Source organism: Ascaphus truei, chromosome 10 (genome assembly GCF_040206685.1).
Source record: "Ascaphus truei isolate aAscTru1 chromosome 10, aAscTru1.hap1, whole genome shotgun sequence".
NCBI lineage: Eukaryota > Metazoa > Chordata > Amphibia > Anura > Ascaphidae > Ascaphus > Ascaphus truei.
In genome coordinates this window covers 24,837,795-24,859,557 of record NC_134492.1, presented here as the reverse complement: position 1 = coordinate 24,859,557, position 21,763 = coordinate 24,837,795, and the positions used below count along the sequence as shown (strand labels likewise).

The 21,763-nt window shown below is 40.8% G+C and overlaps 1 protein-coding gene across 2 annotated transcripts; it reads left to right on the top strand.

The window, feature by feature from the left end:
• Positions 1-1,140: 1,140 nt before the first annotated feature.
• On the top strand, positions 1,141-19,127 carry EFCAB14 (EF-hand calcium binding domain 14). Of its 2 annotated transcripts, none has more exons than XM_075616261.1 (10): positions 1,141-1,330; positions 5,860-6,005; positions 12,092-12,190; positions 12,425-12,535; positions 13,695-13,775; positions 15,817-16,005; positions 16,452-16,529; positions 16,844-16,940; positions 18,217-18,333; positions 18,746-19,127. In XM_075616261.1, exons 1-10 carry the CDS (start codon positions 1,156-1,158, stop codon positions 18,919-18,921), a joined length of 1,269 nt encoding a protein of 422 aa, XP_075472376.1. In that variant the 5' UTR covers positions 1,141-1,155; the 3' UTR covers positions 18,922-19,127. The 2 variants fall into 2 exon arrangements, with proteins under 2 accessions (XP_075472376.1, XP_075472375.1); XM_075616260.1 differs by having other exon boundaries at positions 15,814-16,005.
• The last annotated feature ends 2,636 nt before the right edge of the window (positions 19,128-21,763 follow it).

Here is a 21,763-nt window from a genome sequence, read left to right as displayed (position 1 = left end):
AAATGTCACAGTCCAGAAGAATGTGATGAAGTGCATTCACGTGTAGGATTAAAGATCACACGGTTTTGTTTAATGGTTTTACATCCAAAGGAAGGAGAGGTGGAGCACAGCTGAGGTGAATAAACTACTAAGGAGAGTGGGACCCAGATAAAAATTGTTATGTTTAATGGATCAGTGCAAAAATACAAAAAACGGAGCCCTCAGGCCCCCACCAACGCGTTTCGAGCTCGTGGCTCTTTCTCAAGGTGATGCACCTTGAGAAAGAGCCACGAGCTCGAAACGCGTTGGTGGGGGCTTGATGGCTCCGTTTTTTGTATTTTTGCACTGATCTATTTAACATAACAATTTTTATCTGGGTCCCACTCTCCTTAGTAGTTTATTCACCTCAGCTGTGCTCCATCTCTCCTTCCTTTGGATGTCATTATGGAGTAACGGCAGCACGCACCCACGGAGGAAATCCCATTGAAGATCCCACAAATGTGAGTTACTCCAACCTGTTCACCTGAATGTACCTATACTTACCCAACCGATGATTATGTCTGGTCACTAGCCAGTGAAGGTCCCACATTATTTCAGTGGGATTTTTTCCAGCTATTCGGTATCTAGTGGAAGTGGTTTTATTGCAGGGTTGGAATATTTTGGTCTGGACTGTCTGGGACCTCCAGGGATACTATATTATATGTTCATATCCTTTGGCTATATAGCCAGTGGCTCATGTTTGAGCACCATACAGCTTTTTGTTACTGTTTAATGGTTTTAGGTAGTTACACATGTAAAACTTTGGCAGTAAAGTGCTGGCAAAGTATGCTGTGTTGGCATAATAATGGCATAATATTGCTGATTTTACTCCAATTTGAACCATTTTCTAACATGTAAGAGTAAAATGTACAGCTTCGCAAAAGATCAAAATATTTTACATTTAAAAAATGAATGGTTGATTATAGAGAGAACTCACATTTTAACATTTTAGCTAAAATCACTAGGTAACAAGTCTGCTTAAGGCATGATATACTTTCTTTCTTCCTTCCTCCCTGAGTCTCACTCCTGTATTTATCCTGGAGGTACCTTTATAGAGATTTTGGTATTTCTTATACCCTGGACAATGACTACTTGGTGTTGCCATTATACAATCGGGTTTAGGAGTGCTGCAGAAAAATGAAACGATGTATTCTTTCTTTCAGGGGTTTTTATTTGCAGTGCTGCAAGATCTGCTACCCTCTGTGTGCTTTCGTGATGCTGGCGGCATGCGTGGTGGCGTGTGTCGGCTTAGCCTGGATGCAGGTTGCCCTAAAAGAGGATCTAGATGCACTAAAAGAAAAGTTTAGAGCGAGTAAGTATTGCTAAATATTTTTTGTGTAAATACGTTTTATAAATGGATAAAAATTGTTCTTGTGGTTTTCTCCAGATGCCCTGAAAACCTAAAGCAAAAGTTAAAATGCCACTTTTTAGATCATGTTTAATAAAGAGATATATATTTTAAATAATACTAATAAAAATCTATATGTTGAATATATATAATATATGTGTGTATGTATATATATATATATATATATATATATACATATATACATATATACATATATACATATATACATATATACATGTAGAGGTATCAGTACCGTGTTAGCCGAGCTTCAATAATTAAAAAAATAAATAGATGATACCGTTCTGTGGCTAACGAATAAAAGCATTTCGTTAGCCACAGAACGGTATCATCTATTTATTTTTTTATTTTTTTGATTATATATATATATATATATATTTACTAATAAAAAATATATATATTTACTAATAAAAAAATATATATATATTTACTAATAAAAAATATATATATATATTTACTAATAAAAATATATATGTTGAAGGCTCTGTAGGTCTTTCTCGCACATTACCGAATGCACCATAGCATTGCAAATACATTCATGATCCTCTGAAAAATGTTCAAATATCTTCAACCTGTAGATCAATTATGATATTATGTAAACTTTGCTTGAAAGGTAGCTTTACTACTATTGAGATTTAGTAAATCAAAATACTAAACAAAAAACAATTAGTATACATTTCTGTGGGTTACATGAAAAATGGCTGTCTCCCTGATGTTTCCCCTCTGACATCAATAAATGAAAAATCCAGAGCACATCAGTCAATTACATTAAAAAACAAAATGTGTATGTGTGTATATTCATATTCAATCTTCACAGAAAGTAAAAACATTCCTATTGTGTCACTGATCCAGTGTGTCTGTGTAAGAGGACAAAGTGGTAGCTAGACTTATAGACTGGGAGACTTATTTATAAAGCACTTGATGCAAATAAAATATAATTAAGTAAAAAAACAAGAAAATACAAGGTGTGAGTTATTTCTAACTGCATGAATACATGCACACATTGTAGCCGCCTGTTTCTGAAGCCCTGCCTATTGATGGTCCCTTCCAGATCCGTTAAAAGAACCCGTTCTTCTGCCGTCATCATTATTCTGTAAAAGTTGCCAGAGCATCAACTTGAAATAGTCTGAGAACTGTCATTGTATTCTTATATTCATGTGGCATTTGGCTACCTAAAGGTCTGATACATTTCTGTTTTTGGGTGGGGTTCTGTTGAGGTCAAATGCAGATTTTGTTGTTGATCAGGGTAGCACAACCAATATTAGTATACAGAGCTGTAAAAACCTCATAGTTCTCCATGTGCACTGAGGCAGCACAGTTAGAAGGAAACATATTTCCTAAATTGATGAGTAGATGTGAAGTAACAGGGGAGGGGGGTGAGTACTTACTAATATTACCTCCAGTATTACTCCTTCCTGTGACCTTCTTCTGTTAGGTGTGACCACATCCATGAAAATAAAGTAGATATAGGGGACAATGTGCCGTGTGCCAGTGTCCATACACCTTTTACAGTTACTCGCTGTGAGTGCTCATTTGCATGTCATTACCCAGAATCCCTGGCTGCAGTATGCCAAGCGGTAATGGGGAAAGATAGGGTTGCAGCCATGTCTGAGATATGCAAATGTACCCACAAGGTATTTTTATTTGCCATATATTTCTAAAAACAAGCTGGGAGGTTTAGCGTCTGCTTCCCATTTAATACATATTAGTGCACATTTATTTTATTTCATTAAATGTTATTTTAGTTTTTCTTACTGGGTACAAAATGATTACTGTTTGTACAGTGGTTAGTAAGAGTTGCAGATATTACACGTCAGTGGCTGGAAGTTTATTTCACAAACACATTGTACTCCTCCTGCTGTTGGACTTATCACATTTTCAACATTCCATGCATTAGAAACTTCACCAGCTCAACATATTCTATATTTTACCTAACACCTTCTAAATCCCACTAAACAAACAATCCTCGATCCATAATCTGTTGTTTGTTCTAAATGTAATAATGTGAGCAGGGGTATGTGATTCAGTCTGTGGTATAGATATTTATTCACTGATGTTTTTATTTTTTAAACTTAACTTTGAGCAGTATGCTCATTTTTGTAGTCTGTTTTTTTTTCCCCCTTAATATTGTGTTGTCCACAAAAGGCAGAAATTAGTTTTGCTGCGTTACAAAATTCCCCATTCAACTGTATATTAAAAAGGACCATTCAAGTTCTGCCATGCTGTTTACATAAGCTCTCTGATAATTTCCATCTGACATTTTGGATATGTTCTGAAGAATTGGATGGATAAAAAATACTTAAGCAGTAAGGATACATTAAAAAAAAAAAAAACCCAACAAAAAACACACAGTGGTTGGATAAAATGTCTTGTGAGTTAGAGAGCACACACTATACCTCTCATTAATGGCTTTGTGGTCTAAGTGGCTAATTCCCCAATTTTCTGTCTTGATTTTAAGGTATTTGAATCATTCAGCTATTTAGGGCTTTCTTCTATAATTATACATCCACTTGTGCTTCTTTAAGCATCAATTCTTAATCCTAGATCATAGGTTGACTTCAACCTTGTCTTCAGAAACCCTGACCACACCAGATTTCTGTGGCAACTACCCAGCATTCTTTTGATATGCAAATTAGGTACATTTACATGTGTGCAGGTGCATTGGTGATTTCTAAAACCGGGTGTGGTTGGGGGTTCCTGAGGAGAGGCTTGAGAAACCCTGCTATAAAATATAACAGGGGTGGCCAAACTCTGTCCTCAAGAGCCAGCAACAAATCTCTACTGCAGGGGGCTCAATCCGCACCCTTGAGGACGGAGTTTGTCCACCCCTAGAATATAACATGAAAACAAGGTTTGGCATCAGGCTAAAGCTGTTTAAGTATGTAGTGATATGATTCCATCCCAGAGTGGATCTCTTTAGAGAAGTGTAACTTAGAACAAGGCAAAGTGAAGGCGTATCATTGTACTTTCAGCTTTGCCCTTCTGCACAGTTATGCATTTAGCGTAATTGGATAAGAAGCGGAAGTGGATTATTTTCACAATCTGAAATAGCCCTTTGGACTGAAACGTGTAAACCAAAATGAACACTATCTGCATAGCTCTGTCCAGTCGGGTTTATTTTTCGTAAAAAAAAAAAATTGGCAATTTTTAGAGGGTGGAAAAATATCTACTTACTCCGCAAATAAAACATGGCTGAACCAATTGTCCACATAATTGGATGTATTTAAAAGCGCAGGGGCATGAAAGTGAACTGAGGATCGTGTCGTGTTTAATGGAGCGGATTGATGCCTTAAAAAAAAAATGCATATATATATATATATTTCCATTCCATGGTAAAGAAAAGATTTCACTGGTTTGACAAGTAATGTCTTTTTAAGGATAAGATTATTTGCCAGCCCCTAAAACTAGAGGTGAATTCTTATTATTATGCCATCATTCATCACACAGATTAACATAAACAGCTGATATGCCTGAAATCAGCAGACTCAGAGAAAAGGGAAATTATTCATTTAAAGCAGGATGCAAATGGATAAAATTGTTATATGTAGAGTGGCTGCATTATTCCAAGAATAGCACATTACACTAGTAAATTGATTAAAGAGGACAGGGTTTTTTCGTTTTGACACTTGCATGCAGTTTCCTTTGTGAAGCCCCTGCGGTTGGGAATGACTGGGACCTCACCGTCCCATCCATGCATTCTAATAAATTGAACGTAATAGGCCTCTCTCACTGTTTTAGTTGTTTTGGTGAGTAACTGAACCAAAACAGATCATTTGATGTTTACCAGTGGAATTGATCTCTCTGTTAACAGCGTTATGTAATATTCACATGATCTGGCTAGAATTTTGTTTTAAAGGGGGCGATGTGTGAAGAGAATAACTGCTTAGTCCACATATCCCCCTCCCTGTAATATATTGGGGCAGGGGTAAAAGTGGTAACGCCCAGTGCAATCATGCTGCAACCTTCTCACACACTGCCCTCAGCACAGACAAACATAACATGGTCACTTCTTATGGGCAGGGATTCCTTATGCCTGTAAATTCTATACAGTATACACCCTGTATAATGTTGGCATGAAAGATATATAAATAAAGTCTGTGGACATTGTCTAACTCTAGCTTCAATCTCCTTTTGGTTTTTAAAATGTGTATTATAATAAGTGGGTTGCTATGTTGTGCCTCCCATGTAATAGCAAAGGAGGGAGTGGGAGTAGGTGGTATCTTTTATTGAACCAACAAGTAGTTATGTTGCAAGCTTTTAAACCTCTCAGGGTCTTTATCAATGACCCAATGATGGACCCTGAAGTTCAAAAGCTTGTAACATATCAACTACTTGTTGGTCCAATGAAGGGTATCATACCCCCTACTCCCTCTCCCTTCTTTGTTACTGCATGGAAGAAAGGACCAACACCGCGACCCACCCTTTTTTTGCTTATTATAATAAGGTTTTCTTTACTTCTTGTGGTTGCATTATAGTGGAGTCCAGTCAGAAGAGCTCTCTTGAAGAGATTCCCAGTATAAATGAGGACTTGCTTACAAAGCAAAAACAGCTGGATAACCTTGTGACCGGGGACACGGGACTTTACAAACTCTGGATTAACATCACAGAGATGAATAAACAGGTAACGGCATGCTACGCTACTCCACGGAGATATATTGCATTTTATCATTCAGATATAGCTCAAATGATAACACAGAATACCTGTGGTTCTTGGTTATTAAAAACACCAATGAATGAAACACTGTTTTCATGGTGAGCAGCATAGGATTGTAACTTTTTAGCTTTTCACACTAGTTTGTGAATATTCTTCTTGGGTTTTCAAGACTTTGCCAATGTAATGGGATTGGACATTCTGTTTGCGGAGATAAATGAAGATGGAAATGTGGTCTGCTGGAAGTGCAGAATGTGGTGCGGAGATGATCTGTTGGTGACAGGTGTCTGTGGATGTTGGGGGCTTAGTGTAGATATTTTTGCACAGCTTGGTCTGCTTATCACCTGCCAGTCTTTTGACGTAGCTGAGACGTTCCTCAAGTCTGTCAGGTCACATTTGTAAAAATATTGATATAGACTGACATTCATAAGTGTCCAGAAGAGACCAATGGAGAATCTTCCATGGGCCTCGACACCAATGAACAGCTCACGTTTAGAACTCTCCAAAATAGAAACTGCCGAAAGGATTGGTCAATTCAAGTTTGATTGGGATAAAAAGACATTTTGTACAGTATTTCTGTACCAACAAATTTTTACACGTGCGGTTGGCCAATAGGGGCTTGGCTGGCTGCTGGGGATGGCTTAGGTACGCGCTAATTAGCTTCAGCCACGTAATTGTGAGCGGACTGCATGCATACTAGTGCTGACACAGCGCGAGCTCCCTCAGCTGTGTAGTGTGTGATCGGAGGTGAAGGGGACAGACATAGGAGATCCTGCCTCTCCAGCTCCAGATACTCACAGCAGCCTGATCTCCTTATACTGTTGGGCAGATGGATTTTTCCTATTATTGACTGCCTTCAGTTAGCTAATCACCAATACGGTGTTACTATGAACCCTTGCTCTGTGGGAGCCACTTCAACTTCGCAATAGCTAACCCCACGCAGTACTGAGTTTTAAGGTGACAGTCCTAATGCCCCTACCCTTAGCACCTTAGTCCTCATACTACTGTAGGTATATGCATCATTTTATTCATTTTAGATTTCATCCCTTGGTGTTCAATTTGTTATTGATTTATTAAAAGTGAATTTGTAGATTAATTCATACACAGTATCTCTGACAATCTGTATGTATTTCAGTGTACTGATAGTCTGAGTGCATACCAATAAATCGGTATCTTTTTTTTGTGTGTCCTACAAATCGGCTGTTTCGGCAGCAATACAACTTTTAGCATTTAAAAAAAATGATATTTTTTTTATTACGTGATTAAAGCGGGGGGGGGGGGGGGTCTCCGGAACTGAACCCCGTTAATTTCAGCTCCGGGACTCCCTGCTTCCATAGTTACGCACCTCCGTAGGGGGTGCCGGTGTCTCTGCTGAGTTTAAAGCCCCTGGTCACTCGGGCAAATAGAGGAAGCCGCACTGGGTGACGTCACGGCTTCCTATTGGCCCACGTAACGCGTGAAATTTAAAGCTGCTGTTTTATTAGACGCACCATTTCTCTGACTGCAGGGATACCGACAACACTACGGAGGTAAGTATCTCCAGAAGCAGGGGGTTTCCCGAGCTTAAATTAACGGGGTTCAGCCCCGGAGACGCCCTACTTCAAACCTGTAATATAGAATATTTTTAGACTAAGCTAACTTGTATGGCTGCTTTAAATTGACCTAGCCATGCTGAGTATTGTCTACTATGGAGCCTGACATTGGAAGGGCATTTCCTAATTGCCAACAAACTAAGCAGCATCTGACTTTCTTGCTTATTCTAAATGGGTAACGGTGAAGTCCTTCAGTGTATATCAGTCTCGGGCCCTTCTGTAAAAAAGAAGTCGCACTGCCTTGTCTGTGGTCTGTGTGCCTTTTGGTTGTGCTGTACTCTGTGGGTTCAAGACTATATAAAACAGGGGAGGTTAACTCCAGCCCTCAAAGGCCACCAACAGGTCAGGTTTTAAGGATATCTCTGCTGCAGCACAGATGGCTCAGTCTTTCACTGAACCACTGATTGAGTCACAGGGATAGCCTGAAAAGCTGACCTGCTGGTGGCCCTTGAGGGCTTGCGTTAACCGCCCCTGCTATAAAACATTCTGCCTCTCTTTTTTGTTTTTTTGTTTTTTTTTATTTAAGTGTTGCTCATTTGCCTCTGGAAATGGGATTTTTTGTTTTACATGTGCTCCCATCACAGCCACAGCCAGCCAGCAAGGAATGCTTCTGTTCTGCTTCTCTTTTACCATGCACAGGAAATATTCAAACACAACAATTCTTGGGGAAAAAGCAGCCTGGCCTGTGATAACCGTGCAGTAACGACCATGTTTAATGTAGCAGATTTCCACCATTTAGAACTATAAAATTACAAAAATATAGTCAACAATAAAGGGTGCCACTGAATGAGTGAGTCGAGTAGCCCTGTCGTACAGGGGGTGTAGGTATCTGCAGGCCAGCGCGGGGCTGCTTTTGAGAACTTTGATCGTGTTTTTTTTTTTTATTGCTTCTGTTCTCAGAAATCACTAGAAGAAGCTTTAGACCTGGGGTGGCCAACTCCAGTCCTCAAGGGCCACCAACAGGTCAGTATTTCAGGATATCCCTGCTTCAGCACAGGGGGCTCAGTCCGATTGAGCCACCTGTACTGAAGCAGCGATATCCTGAAAACCTGACCTATTGGTGGCACTTGAGGACTGGAGTTTCCCCTCCCTCTAATCAGGTTTGTTAACGGCTAATCTCTACTTCGGTGGCCATTGGTATTAATCAGTCTTTTTCACCCTCTGTAATTAATTGCAATAAATGGATCAACATGGAGTTTTTTTCACAGATGTTTTGTATATTGGATTTCAGGACAGCGCGAGTCTCTTGTTTGTATACTCTGGGTTTTACTACACAAACAATCTATACATCCCCCACTAAGCATGCTGATAATTCTGATACGCTTCTTCTTCCTGCTGCATATTCAGTATCTCCTGCAGGAGCAGTGGGGTGTTAATAGTGACACAGTGAACAGAATCTGCGGTACAAAACGCCCCAAAATGAGCGCCTTCCAATTATGCATGATAACCGGAAGGAGATGGCGACTATCTCTTCAATACCCAGAATTTTAGCAAAGGCTTCTGGGACAATGTCAATGTACAACCACACACACATCACAGAAGCGCAGAACAGAAACCTACCACACCTTATATATTTGTGTCAAAAGGAGCGCTTCTGGGATGGTGACCTCATGAATACAACAGAAACCCCAATGCTACATTCAATATGACAAATTTATATACTTAAATACTTATCTGCAGTTCTCATAAGTGAGGGTAATTTAGTTAACGGCTTCGGCCAACGCATTGTAAGCCTGCAACCACGTCACAGTATGCCCTGTATGTAGGTCCTAACACTACCTGCAAACACTCTCTTCACCTCTCTAATGGAGGGAGAAATGTTTCAATATCCTGGTCAATCACAGGTGCATAACAAGACCTGCTATTTAAAACTGGGGTGAGCAAGCTTAAAACCAGAGAGGAGACGTCCCAAACCTCCAAATAATTGTTTCCAATTGACATTTACAAACACACACTACCCCCCGCAAGCTCAGAACCCAAACCCACCACACCGTATATACGTGTCAAAAGGAGCGCTGCTGGGATTGTGAACTAATGTACCATATACAACAAAAGACAAAAAGCCTCAGTGCTACATCCAAAAAAAAATGAAAATGAGCACCTTCCAATTAAGCATGATTACCGGCAGGAGATGGCGACTGTCTCCAATACCCAGAATTGTAGGAAAGGCTTCTGGGACAATATAAATGTAGCCTGGGTCTAATTAAAGTTGTCTCGCACGTTCACCGCGATTTAGACTAATAGAATATAGACGCACTCGCTGCCTTTTCAACATCTTTTACAATGATTTTTATGGCTTTTACATTCTTAAAAATCTTTTTTTATTTCGACAACATGGACCTGTGTATAAACAAAGCCAGGCAGCACCAGCCCAGCACAGGCCAAGGGATGTTTTACTGACAAAAGGAAGTGTTGGTGCGAAAACCAACACGTCCCAGTTTGATCTGTGTGTGGAGATGTCTTTGGGTTTGCTCTACTTATAGAACTCTCTGTATTGTTTTTACGGGAGTGAAGGGAAAGAAGGGTACAGTGTAGAAAACATGCTCTACTTTTAAAATGTGCAAGTATTTGCCCATGTACAGTGACCTCAATGGAAAACGTTCATGTTGGTATAAGCAGTACAGGCATACCCCGGTTTAAGGACACTCACTTTAAGTACACTCACTTTAAGTACACTCACGAGTAAGTACATATCGCCCAATAGGCAAACGGCAGCTCGCGCATGCGCCTGTCAGCACGTCCTGAACAGCAATACCAGCTCCCTACCTGTACCGGAGCTGTGCGCAAGCGCGGAGACTATAAAGCCTGTTACAAATGTGTTATTTACATCAGTTCTGCACGTATATGATGATTGCTGTACAGTACATGCATCGATAAGTGGGAAAAAGGTAGGGCTTCACTTTAAGTACATTTTCGCTTTACATTCATGCTCCGGTCCCATTGCGTATGTTAATGCGGGGTATGCCTGTATATATCTTCCAGATTCTAGTAAAGGAGAAATAGGTCTCTGCTTCAGGACAAGGTCTTCCAAGGCAGGGGAGGCGGGAGAGTTTTCTAGGGGGGGCGCGTTGGTTGCAGAGGCCCTACGCTCTTCCCCACGGCATTTCAATTAAATGCTGGGGGATCGCGTGGGGCCCCTGCAACCTATTACTTACCGTGATTCAGACGGCTGTTAACGCGTCGCTATGGCAACGCGGCATTATTTGCCAATCATCGTCATGGCAACACGGCATCAAAACGCAGAGGTGTTGCGTGACATCATTTGACGCCGGGAACTGAGGTAAAGTGTGCGCGAGCACTGGGGGCAGCAGGCAGGGGGGGGGGGGCGCAGTTGCAAAAGTTTGCGCACCCCTGTCTAAGGCTTTGTCCAAAGTGATCGCTACAGCGCACGCAACGTGAACAAGAGATGTCTGGTCATAGAGCGCGCGAGCACAATTGCGATGGCATGGCAGCATCTGCAAAAGACAAGATTTTTGTCTTTTGGTGGCTCAGCCAATGAGGGCGAACCGGACTCGTGACATCCCTGCCACGCCTCCCCTTCGCTCGTATCATAGCAATGCCACAGGCCACGGATCACCTCTGCAGCCGGCACGCACGACACCATGCACTCCGGCGCGCCTGCACTGTGGACTTAGCCTAAGAATGCAGCACATTATCTCTTCTCATTCTGTCATTACCTGATTACCTGGCCAAGGTGACCTTTTCAGCTTTGAGATCCAATCCGGCCAAATATTCCCCTCGGACACTCCTAGTTTATTAGGTAACATCACCACTGGGGCGACATTATCTTGACTGATCTATGTAGAGAAGTGAATTTGTAGGGGTAGAGATTATATACATGCTGGTTGGCCTACTTTTAAAGAGGTAATCCAAGCAGCTTAATATACGCAGCCTTTGGTTACCTTTATTGAAAAATAAATACCTCAGCTGCTGATCGATTCGCAAACATCCTGATTCTCCGGGTTCACTAAATGGCCGCCTTTCCGTTTCAAATCAATCCTTCAGTCAGTGTAACTCAGCAGCTAGCGTATTTTTATATTACTACTGTAACATTATCTATTGTTACAGTTTACCGCTCAAACTCCTGTTTGCTGGGAATATTGGCAACAAATGATCACAACGTGTTACAAAGACCTTGCACTGCTGGGGAGGTGGGCCAAAATCTGTGTAGAAATAAAGATGCTAAGTATATTTAAAACTAATTAAAAATGGCATTGAGTTTAATTTTAAAATTAAAAAAAAAGTAGTAAATATCTAATACTGCAGAACTGATTTTATTAAAAAATAAAGAAAAAACCACGTCGGATATTGCTTGGATTTCTCCTTTTAGCGGGTCGGTAAGATTTTCAGTGCAACGTTAGCGAGTCCAATGTCCATACATGGTTTTTAGTGTTCTATATTAATAAACGCAAGCGCCATCATTTTTGTATTTTATTTATAAGAAATCACATCTGTCGCTCTTAGATTGCTCTACTGACGTCTGCTGTGAACCATCTCAAATCCAACATCAAATCTGCTTCAGATTTGATTAACCTTCCTAACACAGTGGAGGAGCTTCAGAAGGTACGTAAACCAGCGCTCAGATTCAAATACTGACTGGTCTCTGTTCTACTTTGCAATAGCTCCCAGAAGTGGACATATGGTTTTTATTTTGTTTGTTTTCTTATGCACCAGCCTTAATCTTGTTTTAATTATTAAATTGTTACACAGGGATTGTTGTTACATCTTGCATAGGCGATGAATCGCGTTCTTCACATCACTGCATTATGATTCAGTATGCTGCTCTTTGGTTTTCAGAGTGTTGCTACCCTAGGTAGCACTTTAACCAGTGTTCATCATGATGTGGAAACTATGCAAACCGCTGCCGACGAGCAGAAGAAGAAGGTGGAAACGCTGCAGAAGGATGTGGTAAGTAAAGAGCAAGTCCCCTGCTTCCGGAGATACTTGCCTCTGCAGGGATGCCGGTATCTATGCAGCCAGGGAACAGTGTGCCTAATGAAATGGCGGCGTTTAAATGTCATGGCTTCCTATGGGCCCACGTGACATCATGCAGTGCGGCTTCCTGTTGGCCCACGTGACTGGGACATTTAAACGCCACAGAGATACCGGCACCCCCTACAGAGGTATCTCTGGAGCAGGAGGTCCCCGGAGCTGAAATTAACATCGTTCAGCTCTGGAGACCCCCTGCATCAATCCTGTAGTTTAAATAAATGAAACCTGTATTGCTGCTTGAAATTGTATGTTACATTGTAACAAAAAAACAACAACTCGTGCTAAAAATGTAACACAGAATGTACCTTTCATGTATCCACAGTGCTGTTATTTCTTGGTGTAACAGTATTAAGAAACTTGTGGTGGCTGCTGTTTGCTCCATAGATTATTACAGGCACTATTTTATTCCCGAGTCAGTTTAAATTAAAAGAAAGGTGCTTCATTTTCTCAAACTAACTTCGAACACGGAATAGATGTATGTATTCATTTATATATAAAAATGTTTTACCAGGAAGTAATACATTGAGAGTTACCTCTCGTTTTCAAGTATTGTCCTGGGCATAGTTAAGACAAATAATACATGGTTACAAATACAGTTACATAAGTGAACAGGGTTATACATTATATACAAGACATTGCATGCACAGTTAAAGATGATATATAATATGGGCGTATGTTACAGTTACAGACCAGATTCAAATGTGAGACAGCTTTGGTTTTGAAAGCACTTGGACTGGTGGTGACTGTGAGAGTCTCCGGTAGGTTGTTCCAGTTTTGGGGTGCACGGTAAGAGGAGGAGGAGCGGCCGGATACTTTGTTGAGCCTTGGGACCATGAACAGTCCCTTGGAGTCAGATCTCAGGTGATAAGTGCTGCATATGGTAGGGATGAGGAGCTTGTTCAGATAGATGGGTAGCTTGCCCAGAAAGTATTTGAAGGCAAGACAGGTAGCTTGTTCAGTAAACATGGTGTATACAGTCTCAGTCGGGGTCACCACTACAGGTTCTGTTTCTCCTTCTCCTTGTAGTCTTCTTTTCAGAATGAACCTGTTTCATAGTATTGTGTTTTTATTGTAGGCTAAATATGCTACAAAAGATACCGTTCAGCTGTCCACAACCTCTCCTGACATCGGCAGCAGAAGCATGAGCTTGACACAGGTGTGTTCCATTCTGCCCACGAAGGGCACTCCTTCCTCAGCCTGCACACATTGCTCTATTATATTGAGGCCCATATTTACCAAGCAGTGCTAAGACATACACCCCAACCTCTATCTATTTAGCAGATACTGGTTTTATGTCCTGTATCTATTACATTCAGCTGTACCTATTTCTGCCAGTGGATGAAGCTTCACTTGATTAAATCAGCTGGCAGATTAATGCTTAATCTGCTAATGATCAGCTGGTTTGGGGGGATTTAGCATGCGCTCGTGTGTGTGTGTACAAATCCATAAATACACATGGGTAATTTGCTCTGTGATTACAGTAAATTGCACAGGTTTTTATGCTTCCTTTAGAGGAGGCCATTTGTTTGAAAGCGCCTCTATCCAACACTGAGACACTGAGATAGTAAATAAAGTCTACCTAACCTATTTAATGCGCCAAATATTGGCGGGTCTGCATAAAACACCTTCCAGCATGCTCGTAAATATACATATATCACAAGCATCCAAGTGAATGAGTGTAAGGTGTCTTATGGGGTAGCACTGTTTAGGAAACGTGTCACTATTTATTTTCCTTTATAATAAAATATTCAGGCCCATATTTACTATCCGTCGTCATTTTTTTTTTTTTTATTATAAACCATGAGCACAAGTAACTTTACAACAATACTGGAAGGCAGTGTCGCCAATAATAAATGGTAAAATGCAGGCCTAGCGTGAATTGCTTTATACAAATAAAGACTTTCAATGGGGTCTTAACAGTGATTTCAAATGAACAAGGGCGCAGATACTCTTAGGGCATAAGAGAAAAAGGGGAACAAAAACACACACAAAATAGTGCAATATGTTTCAAACTTTCAAGAGTAAGTGACAGAAGAGTAGCCAATGCACTCACAGGTGGAGGTAATCGACAAGCTTTTCAAAGATTAGGATGATGGATACTTTGTAGGTGTTAGATGGGGTCCTTTGTGTGATCAATGTCGCCCTCAAAAGTCCACCTCAAATTACAACAAGGCGATGCAAACTGTAGTGCAAAACAACGTTTACTTTTCAATATAAAATTGAACTTGAATTAAAAACTCCCAAACGTTTGTGGGTATCAGGCATGTAGAACACAGATAGTCGGGAACAAGCATTTGCGCAGACCTGCGCGGGATGGGAAGCGTCGCCGCCGTTGTCCACAGTCTCGACTCGTTACTCTTGACATTTTGAAGCATTGCACTATTTTGTGCTCTCTCTGTTACGCGTATCTGCACCTTGTTCATCTTTGGAGTTTTTTTTTTTTAAATATTGAACAGAATAATATAATGTGGTGCTGTGCTTTCCATCACCAAGCGGGGTCTACAGAACGTAAAATAATCTCTAGACCAGGGGTGGCCAACTTCAGTCCTCAAGGGCGACGAACAGGTCAGGTTTTCAGGATATCCCTGCTTCAGCACAGGTGAGCCACTGATTGAGCTTCCTGTGCTGAAGCAGAGATTTCCTGAAAACCTGACCTGTTGGTCGCCCCTGAGGACTGGAGTTGCCCACCCCTGGTCTAGATGGATACGACAGAAAACTTTCACACGGCACAACATTTCAGCAACCCCACTATCCCTTACTCATTTGCGCGGTTATAAGACTCCCCCCTACTCCGCCACCAGAACCGCTAAACCACTTTTATCCACACGTTTCAGTTTAATGGACATTTCAATGGAAACGCGCGCATGCACATTTTGTCCTTTTTTATGTATTTATATATTTTGCTGGGGCGTTTTTACAGTAAGTTTTTTTTAGGTTAATTACGCATTTCTTTTATGATTCTCATGGAATTCCAGAAAGGCGGCTCTAACGGCTTCTCTCCTGCAGAATCCCAACAACGTGGAACTAACCCATTAAGTTACATTGTGTCCGTTCTGTAGTCTGTGTAATGGCAGAGAGCACAACAGCCTGTGGGAGGCCATATGCAGCTCTTAATAACCTGTGTATAATAATGTGTACTCGTAAGGTACCTGATTTTTTTTTTTTTTAAATATATATCTGTATCCATTCATCAGCAGGATATCCTTTACCTCCACAACACAATAGATGATATTAACGCTACGATGCTGCAGTATCAGAGACATAATGACCTGAGGCTTCAAAGTGTGGACTCCACAATTAGTAACATAAGCCAAAGAGTCGCCCTGCTAGAAAGTGACCTGCAGCTTGTAAGCAAGATAGAAAAGGCGAATGTGTCTGTTAGTATGGTGAGTGTCTCTATTTGGTTTGTCTTTTTTATTTTGTAACCCCAGCACAGTCTTTGTATATAGGACTGAGAAAAGAAAGGTTGGTGGCTTTTTATGGAAGAATTAACCCCATAATGCAGAACTGCAAAATAACTGCCAATAAATTGCACGTCTGTCTAAAATTGGCTGCATTAACACTGATCAAAAGCCATGTGCAATGATATAAGCTGACCTAGTATTCTAACAGCAAGGGTATATGAACAAAAACTGCAAATAACCACACCGTGATTATTAACAATCCATTCTTGGCCAAGTTCCTGCAGCAACATCTGCAGCCCGGCCGCGCATGCGGCTTCATCACTTCCAGGTATTGGGCTATAGAATATGAACGGAAAATGCTAACAACCCCTGTTTGCTTCAGTTTTGTGTGAAATGCTGTCACAAAATTGGTATTGTTGTCTCTGTAGGGGGACAATACGACGTCTCCAGAGAACGCGGCTAGCAGCGATCTGGCAGAGAATGCAACCAGAACAGAAACCCCCAGGGTAATCCGGCGCCTCAATGAAATGTTGTGTTTTTGGAAGGTTGAAAGTAGTATACATTTTGCCAAGAAGCTGTGATTTGCCTTCCATATTCTTTCTGCTTTAATGGGGAACTTTACATTTTACATTGGCGCTGTAAGCGTTTTTTTGAACAGCTTTTTCATTTCCTAACAAGTGTTGTATGCGAATATTTCTAGGCATTGTCCTTTTTTTTTTTTTTTTTAAATGTTCATTAGCTGTGAATAATGGCTGAATAATCCTGGTATCTGCAAGCCTCAGATAAATCAATGCTACTTGTATTTTTTTTCTTTGCGAAGGGCACAGACAAGGTAGATTCGCCTGTTTCTAAGCTGCGGGAGAAGCTCCAGCTTATTCATGCCCTCACTGACAAGCAACCTACAGAAGAGAAGTCGGGTGAGACGTTACATGATGTAATATCCAGGGGTTGGTTCAGCGCAAGGACGCTGAATATCTGGTGCTTCCTCCAGTCCACAAACACAATCCCAGCGAGCGCTAACCCCTTCCTCCAGTCAAGATCAAATACTGCCCATTTTTATAGGAGAAGAACTGGTGCTGCTTAATACTCCCAAAAATAGAGGCAGTCCAAGCGCCACTTAAAACAAACAAACAAAAAATATATATTATTTTTTTCATTTTTTTTATATATGCAGCCTTTGATAACCTTTTTATTGAAAATGAATTACCTAAGCTGGCGATTTCGTTCTCCTGTGATCGATCAGCAAAGATCACGCTTCCCAGGGTTCACGTAATGGCTGCCTTCAGTCAGTGTAATTAAGCAGCTACAATGTGTACTTGTATTTCCAAGGTAACATTGATTTTATTGTTGGTTTAAGCTGCAAACTGCTGGGGGTATTGGCAACAAATGATCACAAACAGGAAAGTGTTGCAAATATCTTGCACTGCCGGGGAAGTGATAAGTAATTGGCTAAGTTGCCGATTGATCATCAAAGATTCGGCTCGGGGGTTCACTAAATTGGTGAAATTCACTAAAGTGCAGCAGAGGAAGACCAAAGATGCAAAGTTCTGTGGAGATTGTGACCAGGCAGTCACTAGATACAGTTGGTGCACTTTTTTTTTTTTTAAATGCTACAAGTATTTTTTCATAGTACAGAACTGATTTAAAAAAAAAAAAAACAGTTGGATATTGCTTGGTCTGCAGCTTCAAAACTTATAAAAATGGAATGGAGGTGAACAAAAAGGCAGTACGTATTATCTGATACTACAGAACTGATTTAAAAAAAAAAATAATATAGGCTATTGCATTTATTTTTATTTCTAAAATGTTTTACCAGGAAGTAATACATTGAGTTTCAAGTATGTCCTGGACACAGTTATGACAAAAACATAGTTACATTAAGTGAACGGGGCTATGCATTATATACAAGACATTGCATGCACAGTTATAAAGATAATACATTGCATGGATTGCTCCTTTTTAAAAATAAGCCTCCAAGGGATATGGATCAGAAACTAAACATCACTCAGTATTGCTGTAAAGTGCAGAATTTTCTGAGATGAGGTGGACTAGTATAAAAACAACATAACTGGTCTGACATAAGCTAAACATGTAATCATGAGACCAGTGCCACAAAAATGTGTGTGAAATAAATCCCTGCATAGTTTCACTTGTTTTTTTTTTGTTTTTTTTTTTAAATGTACGCCACGCCAGGTACTGAAATGGTTACGTCACGGCCTACACTTGCAAGAATGTCTCCAAGGGCTGTCAGTGCAGGAAGACGAGGAGCGATAAAGGATGGCTCTTTACCCAGGATTTCCACTGAAAAAGGTAAGTGTTTTAAAGGACAGATGTATCATCATTTGGACAGTGCCGTATTGATACATTTACATATGCAAATGTAATATAGCAGGGGGAGCGCAAACTGCCCCCCTACATGCTCGTGCCCCTTACCTTAGCTCCGGCATCAAATGACATTGCATCGCTGAAAGCCAAGGTACTGGAATTTAGAGCTCTACAGGGATTTAAATGCCTTGGGGAAGAGTGCAGGACCTCTATAACTGCCGCCTCCCCCCTAGAAAATCTCACGCCCCCCCGTTTGCACACCCCTGATATAGCATGCATTCTCCGGTTAGATTCAAACACTTATTCATGTTTACTTCATATTGTATTATTTGACCATTTCATAAGAATAAAACCTTCGAAACTAAATTCTGCTTGTGCCTCGTTTTTGTTTCAATAGATCTTGAAGAACTCTTCCGAAAGTCAGTCCAGGGTATAAATGGAAAGCTATCCTACGCAGAACTGGAGAGCCTGCTTGGCGCTGGGATACCTGAGCCTCAGTATTTGAAGAAATTTGATACAGATGAGGATGATAAATACTCCTTTTCAGAACTGAAATCAGCTGTAGGCGCATAGCAACTGCGGCTCAGCGCTGAAGGATGAACAGACACCCATCATATGAAATAGCCCTAGGTGCACTTTTCCCAGTATTCTTCCATACCTTGCTGTCCTACGGATAAACAATTTGTTTGTGATTATTCATTGATTATTTTAAGATTTTAGTACTAGCTCTGGAGCCATAAGTCCTCGTGCTTTTAGAAATACACAAACCTTGGTTTCTTTTTGTTGGTTTGATCTTTTACTTGGAAAGTAAGAGTATATATTCCTTATTTTATGGTTTATAAAAACTTGCCTTAATGTGTACTGCACTTTACACACTTCGAAGCATTGTTTCACAACCTGACCCTGAAAATATAGCATACTATGTGCACACAGGGGGAAACGGTCAGGGCTGTGCAGATGACTGCCTGATGAGAACTAACTTATTCTTCTGGATTCCAGCATGTGTGCATTGGCAGGAAACATGGATATTGAAATATCTTGCAGTGAGGATGCGCTGCTACGTTCAGTATGTATAATGCTGGGGTGTGAATGGGAGTCCCCTGTGAGATGTACCTCTCTGCCCATTTGTCCTTTGAGTGCATCTTGTAAAAGGTCTTCAACAAGCTTCTCAGAGTGGAATGCAAATGGACCAAACCGAAGAAGTTTTATTGACTGGACTTTATTGAATGTAAAGAACTAAGATGTTGCTCAGGCCAAGTAGCTGTAACTTGGATCATAATTGCCTAGTGGAATCGCTTTCTTTGTGGTGGTCAGCTGGAACATAGCCGTAGCCCAACATCCACCACTCAGCAGTCCAAAAGTTGAGGGGATACTGGTGGATACACTGAATGTTATTCTATTTGTGCAGTGCCTTCCTTCAGTGTTGGCAAATGCACTTATGCAACACACGCGCTACCTGAAAGGAATATATCTAAGAGAGAAATGTATATTGCACACACTACAGCCAAGTAGGTGTATTTTGATTAGCATCTTAAAATAGACAGAGGAAGAGGGGTCACAGATGTTTATTTTAGGTTATAGCTTTTGCCGAGACCAGAGAATCAAAATGCAACTTGTCCCACACCCAACTACATGTAAACCACACTAAAGGCAGACCACTGGTCAGAAAAAGTTACATTCTTTAAGTTTTCCCACAATTTCTGCAAATTCTACCAATAAATTAAAAATTAACTGTGATATGAATACCTTAAGAAAATGTATCAGTCGTCATAAGAGGTGGCTTGAGTTCAACTGTTTCAAAATTGGTTTTGCTATGTGTTTTTACTATATTTGCTCACGTATGTATAGCATCCACAATGTACTCAATGCTTTATAGAAGACAGTACATGGTATTATAATACATTAAGTGCAAAAGAAATTACTGCCCTGAAAGCTTACAATCTAAGTGGTGTGTTGGGAGACAGCAGATGGGGTAATAAGTGCTTGACCACAATGATTCTAGCATCAGTATTTGATAGACTGCAAAGACGACAGTTGTGAGGCCTGTTGGTGATCAGCAGAGTGAGAGGATGAAGTTACTAAATGTAGCCATGCTATGAATGGAGAAGGAAAAGGGACACATCACTTGAAGATGTGGTGGAGAGTGGATAACAGGAGTAAGATTTCTGATAAGGTGCGAGGGGATAGGATTGAGTGGGCATGTGGTAGGGAGAGCAGATAACAGAATCTTACAATGCTAACAGGAGGGGGGGTGCTAAAAAAAAAAATTCCAGAGTTGAAGGCGATGGTTTAGATGGAGGGGGAAGGGACAGAAGGACTCCTTGTGGATAGTATGTATGCACCTTGGAAGTAGAGGGATTTCACACACCAATCAGGAAATTGGGACCTACCCTGTGTGTGCGCACACACACACACACACACACACACACACACACACACACGAGAAATGTATTAATATAAACCCCTAATGGGTTGGAGCATGGGTGGTTAATTAAGAATGTCAGTAGTGAACCCCAACAATGCAAGTGTTGACGAAGAGAAATTTTATTTAAGCATTGATAGAACGCAGATACTACTGATTAGCAGTGAAGATGTAGACTGGCTAGCAAAATAAAAGTAAGAGTACAATGGGTTTGCTAGTAACCAGTGATGTAGTCTGTAGCAAACTTGGGGCATGTTGCTTAGAGGCCCTGTGCACTTAAAAAAAAACCACAAGCATTTAAATGTAATGCTGGGGAGCACACAAGGCCTCTTTTACCTAGTCTCCAGTAGCGCAATGCCATGGCGACAAACACCAGAGGCAGAGGTGCACACAGGCAGGTACGTACAGATGAAAGTTTGCACACCCCTGGTCTATTGCTCCAAATGCTGTCAGTGGTGTGAGGGTGGGGTTACTAGTCTACTGGTTGCAGAACAAGTAGTAACAAAGTCAAAGACATCGCAAATACCTATATCTAATAGAAAACAGGGATTACAAAAAAAAATATATATATATATATATATATATATATATATATATATATATATATATATATGAAGCAAAGGCTTTAGAAGTGTGAAGTATTGATCAGGTCAGAGGGAGAGATAAGAGAAGACTGGTTTGATGTGTTCGGGGTGGGGGAGGGGAGAGAAGAGATAGATATTAGAAATTGAACAATTTAGTAAAGACAATGTTTAAGTAGTGACCATCCTTGTTGGTGCTGGAATTGGTCCATTGGTGGAGGTTAGAGAAGGCAAGAAATTCCAGGAATCAAGATGACAGTTAAAGTCCCAATTGGGGGGTGGGGGGGGGGGGGGAGAAAAAAAAATCCATGTGATTAAGGCATAGGGCAGAGCCAATACTGGCAGCAAGAGGCCTACTCCACACCACAGCCATTGGGGCTTTGCGAGAGCGACACCTGCCTCCACAGCAGAG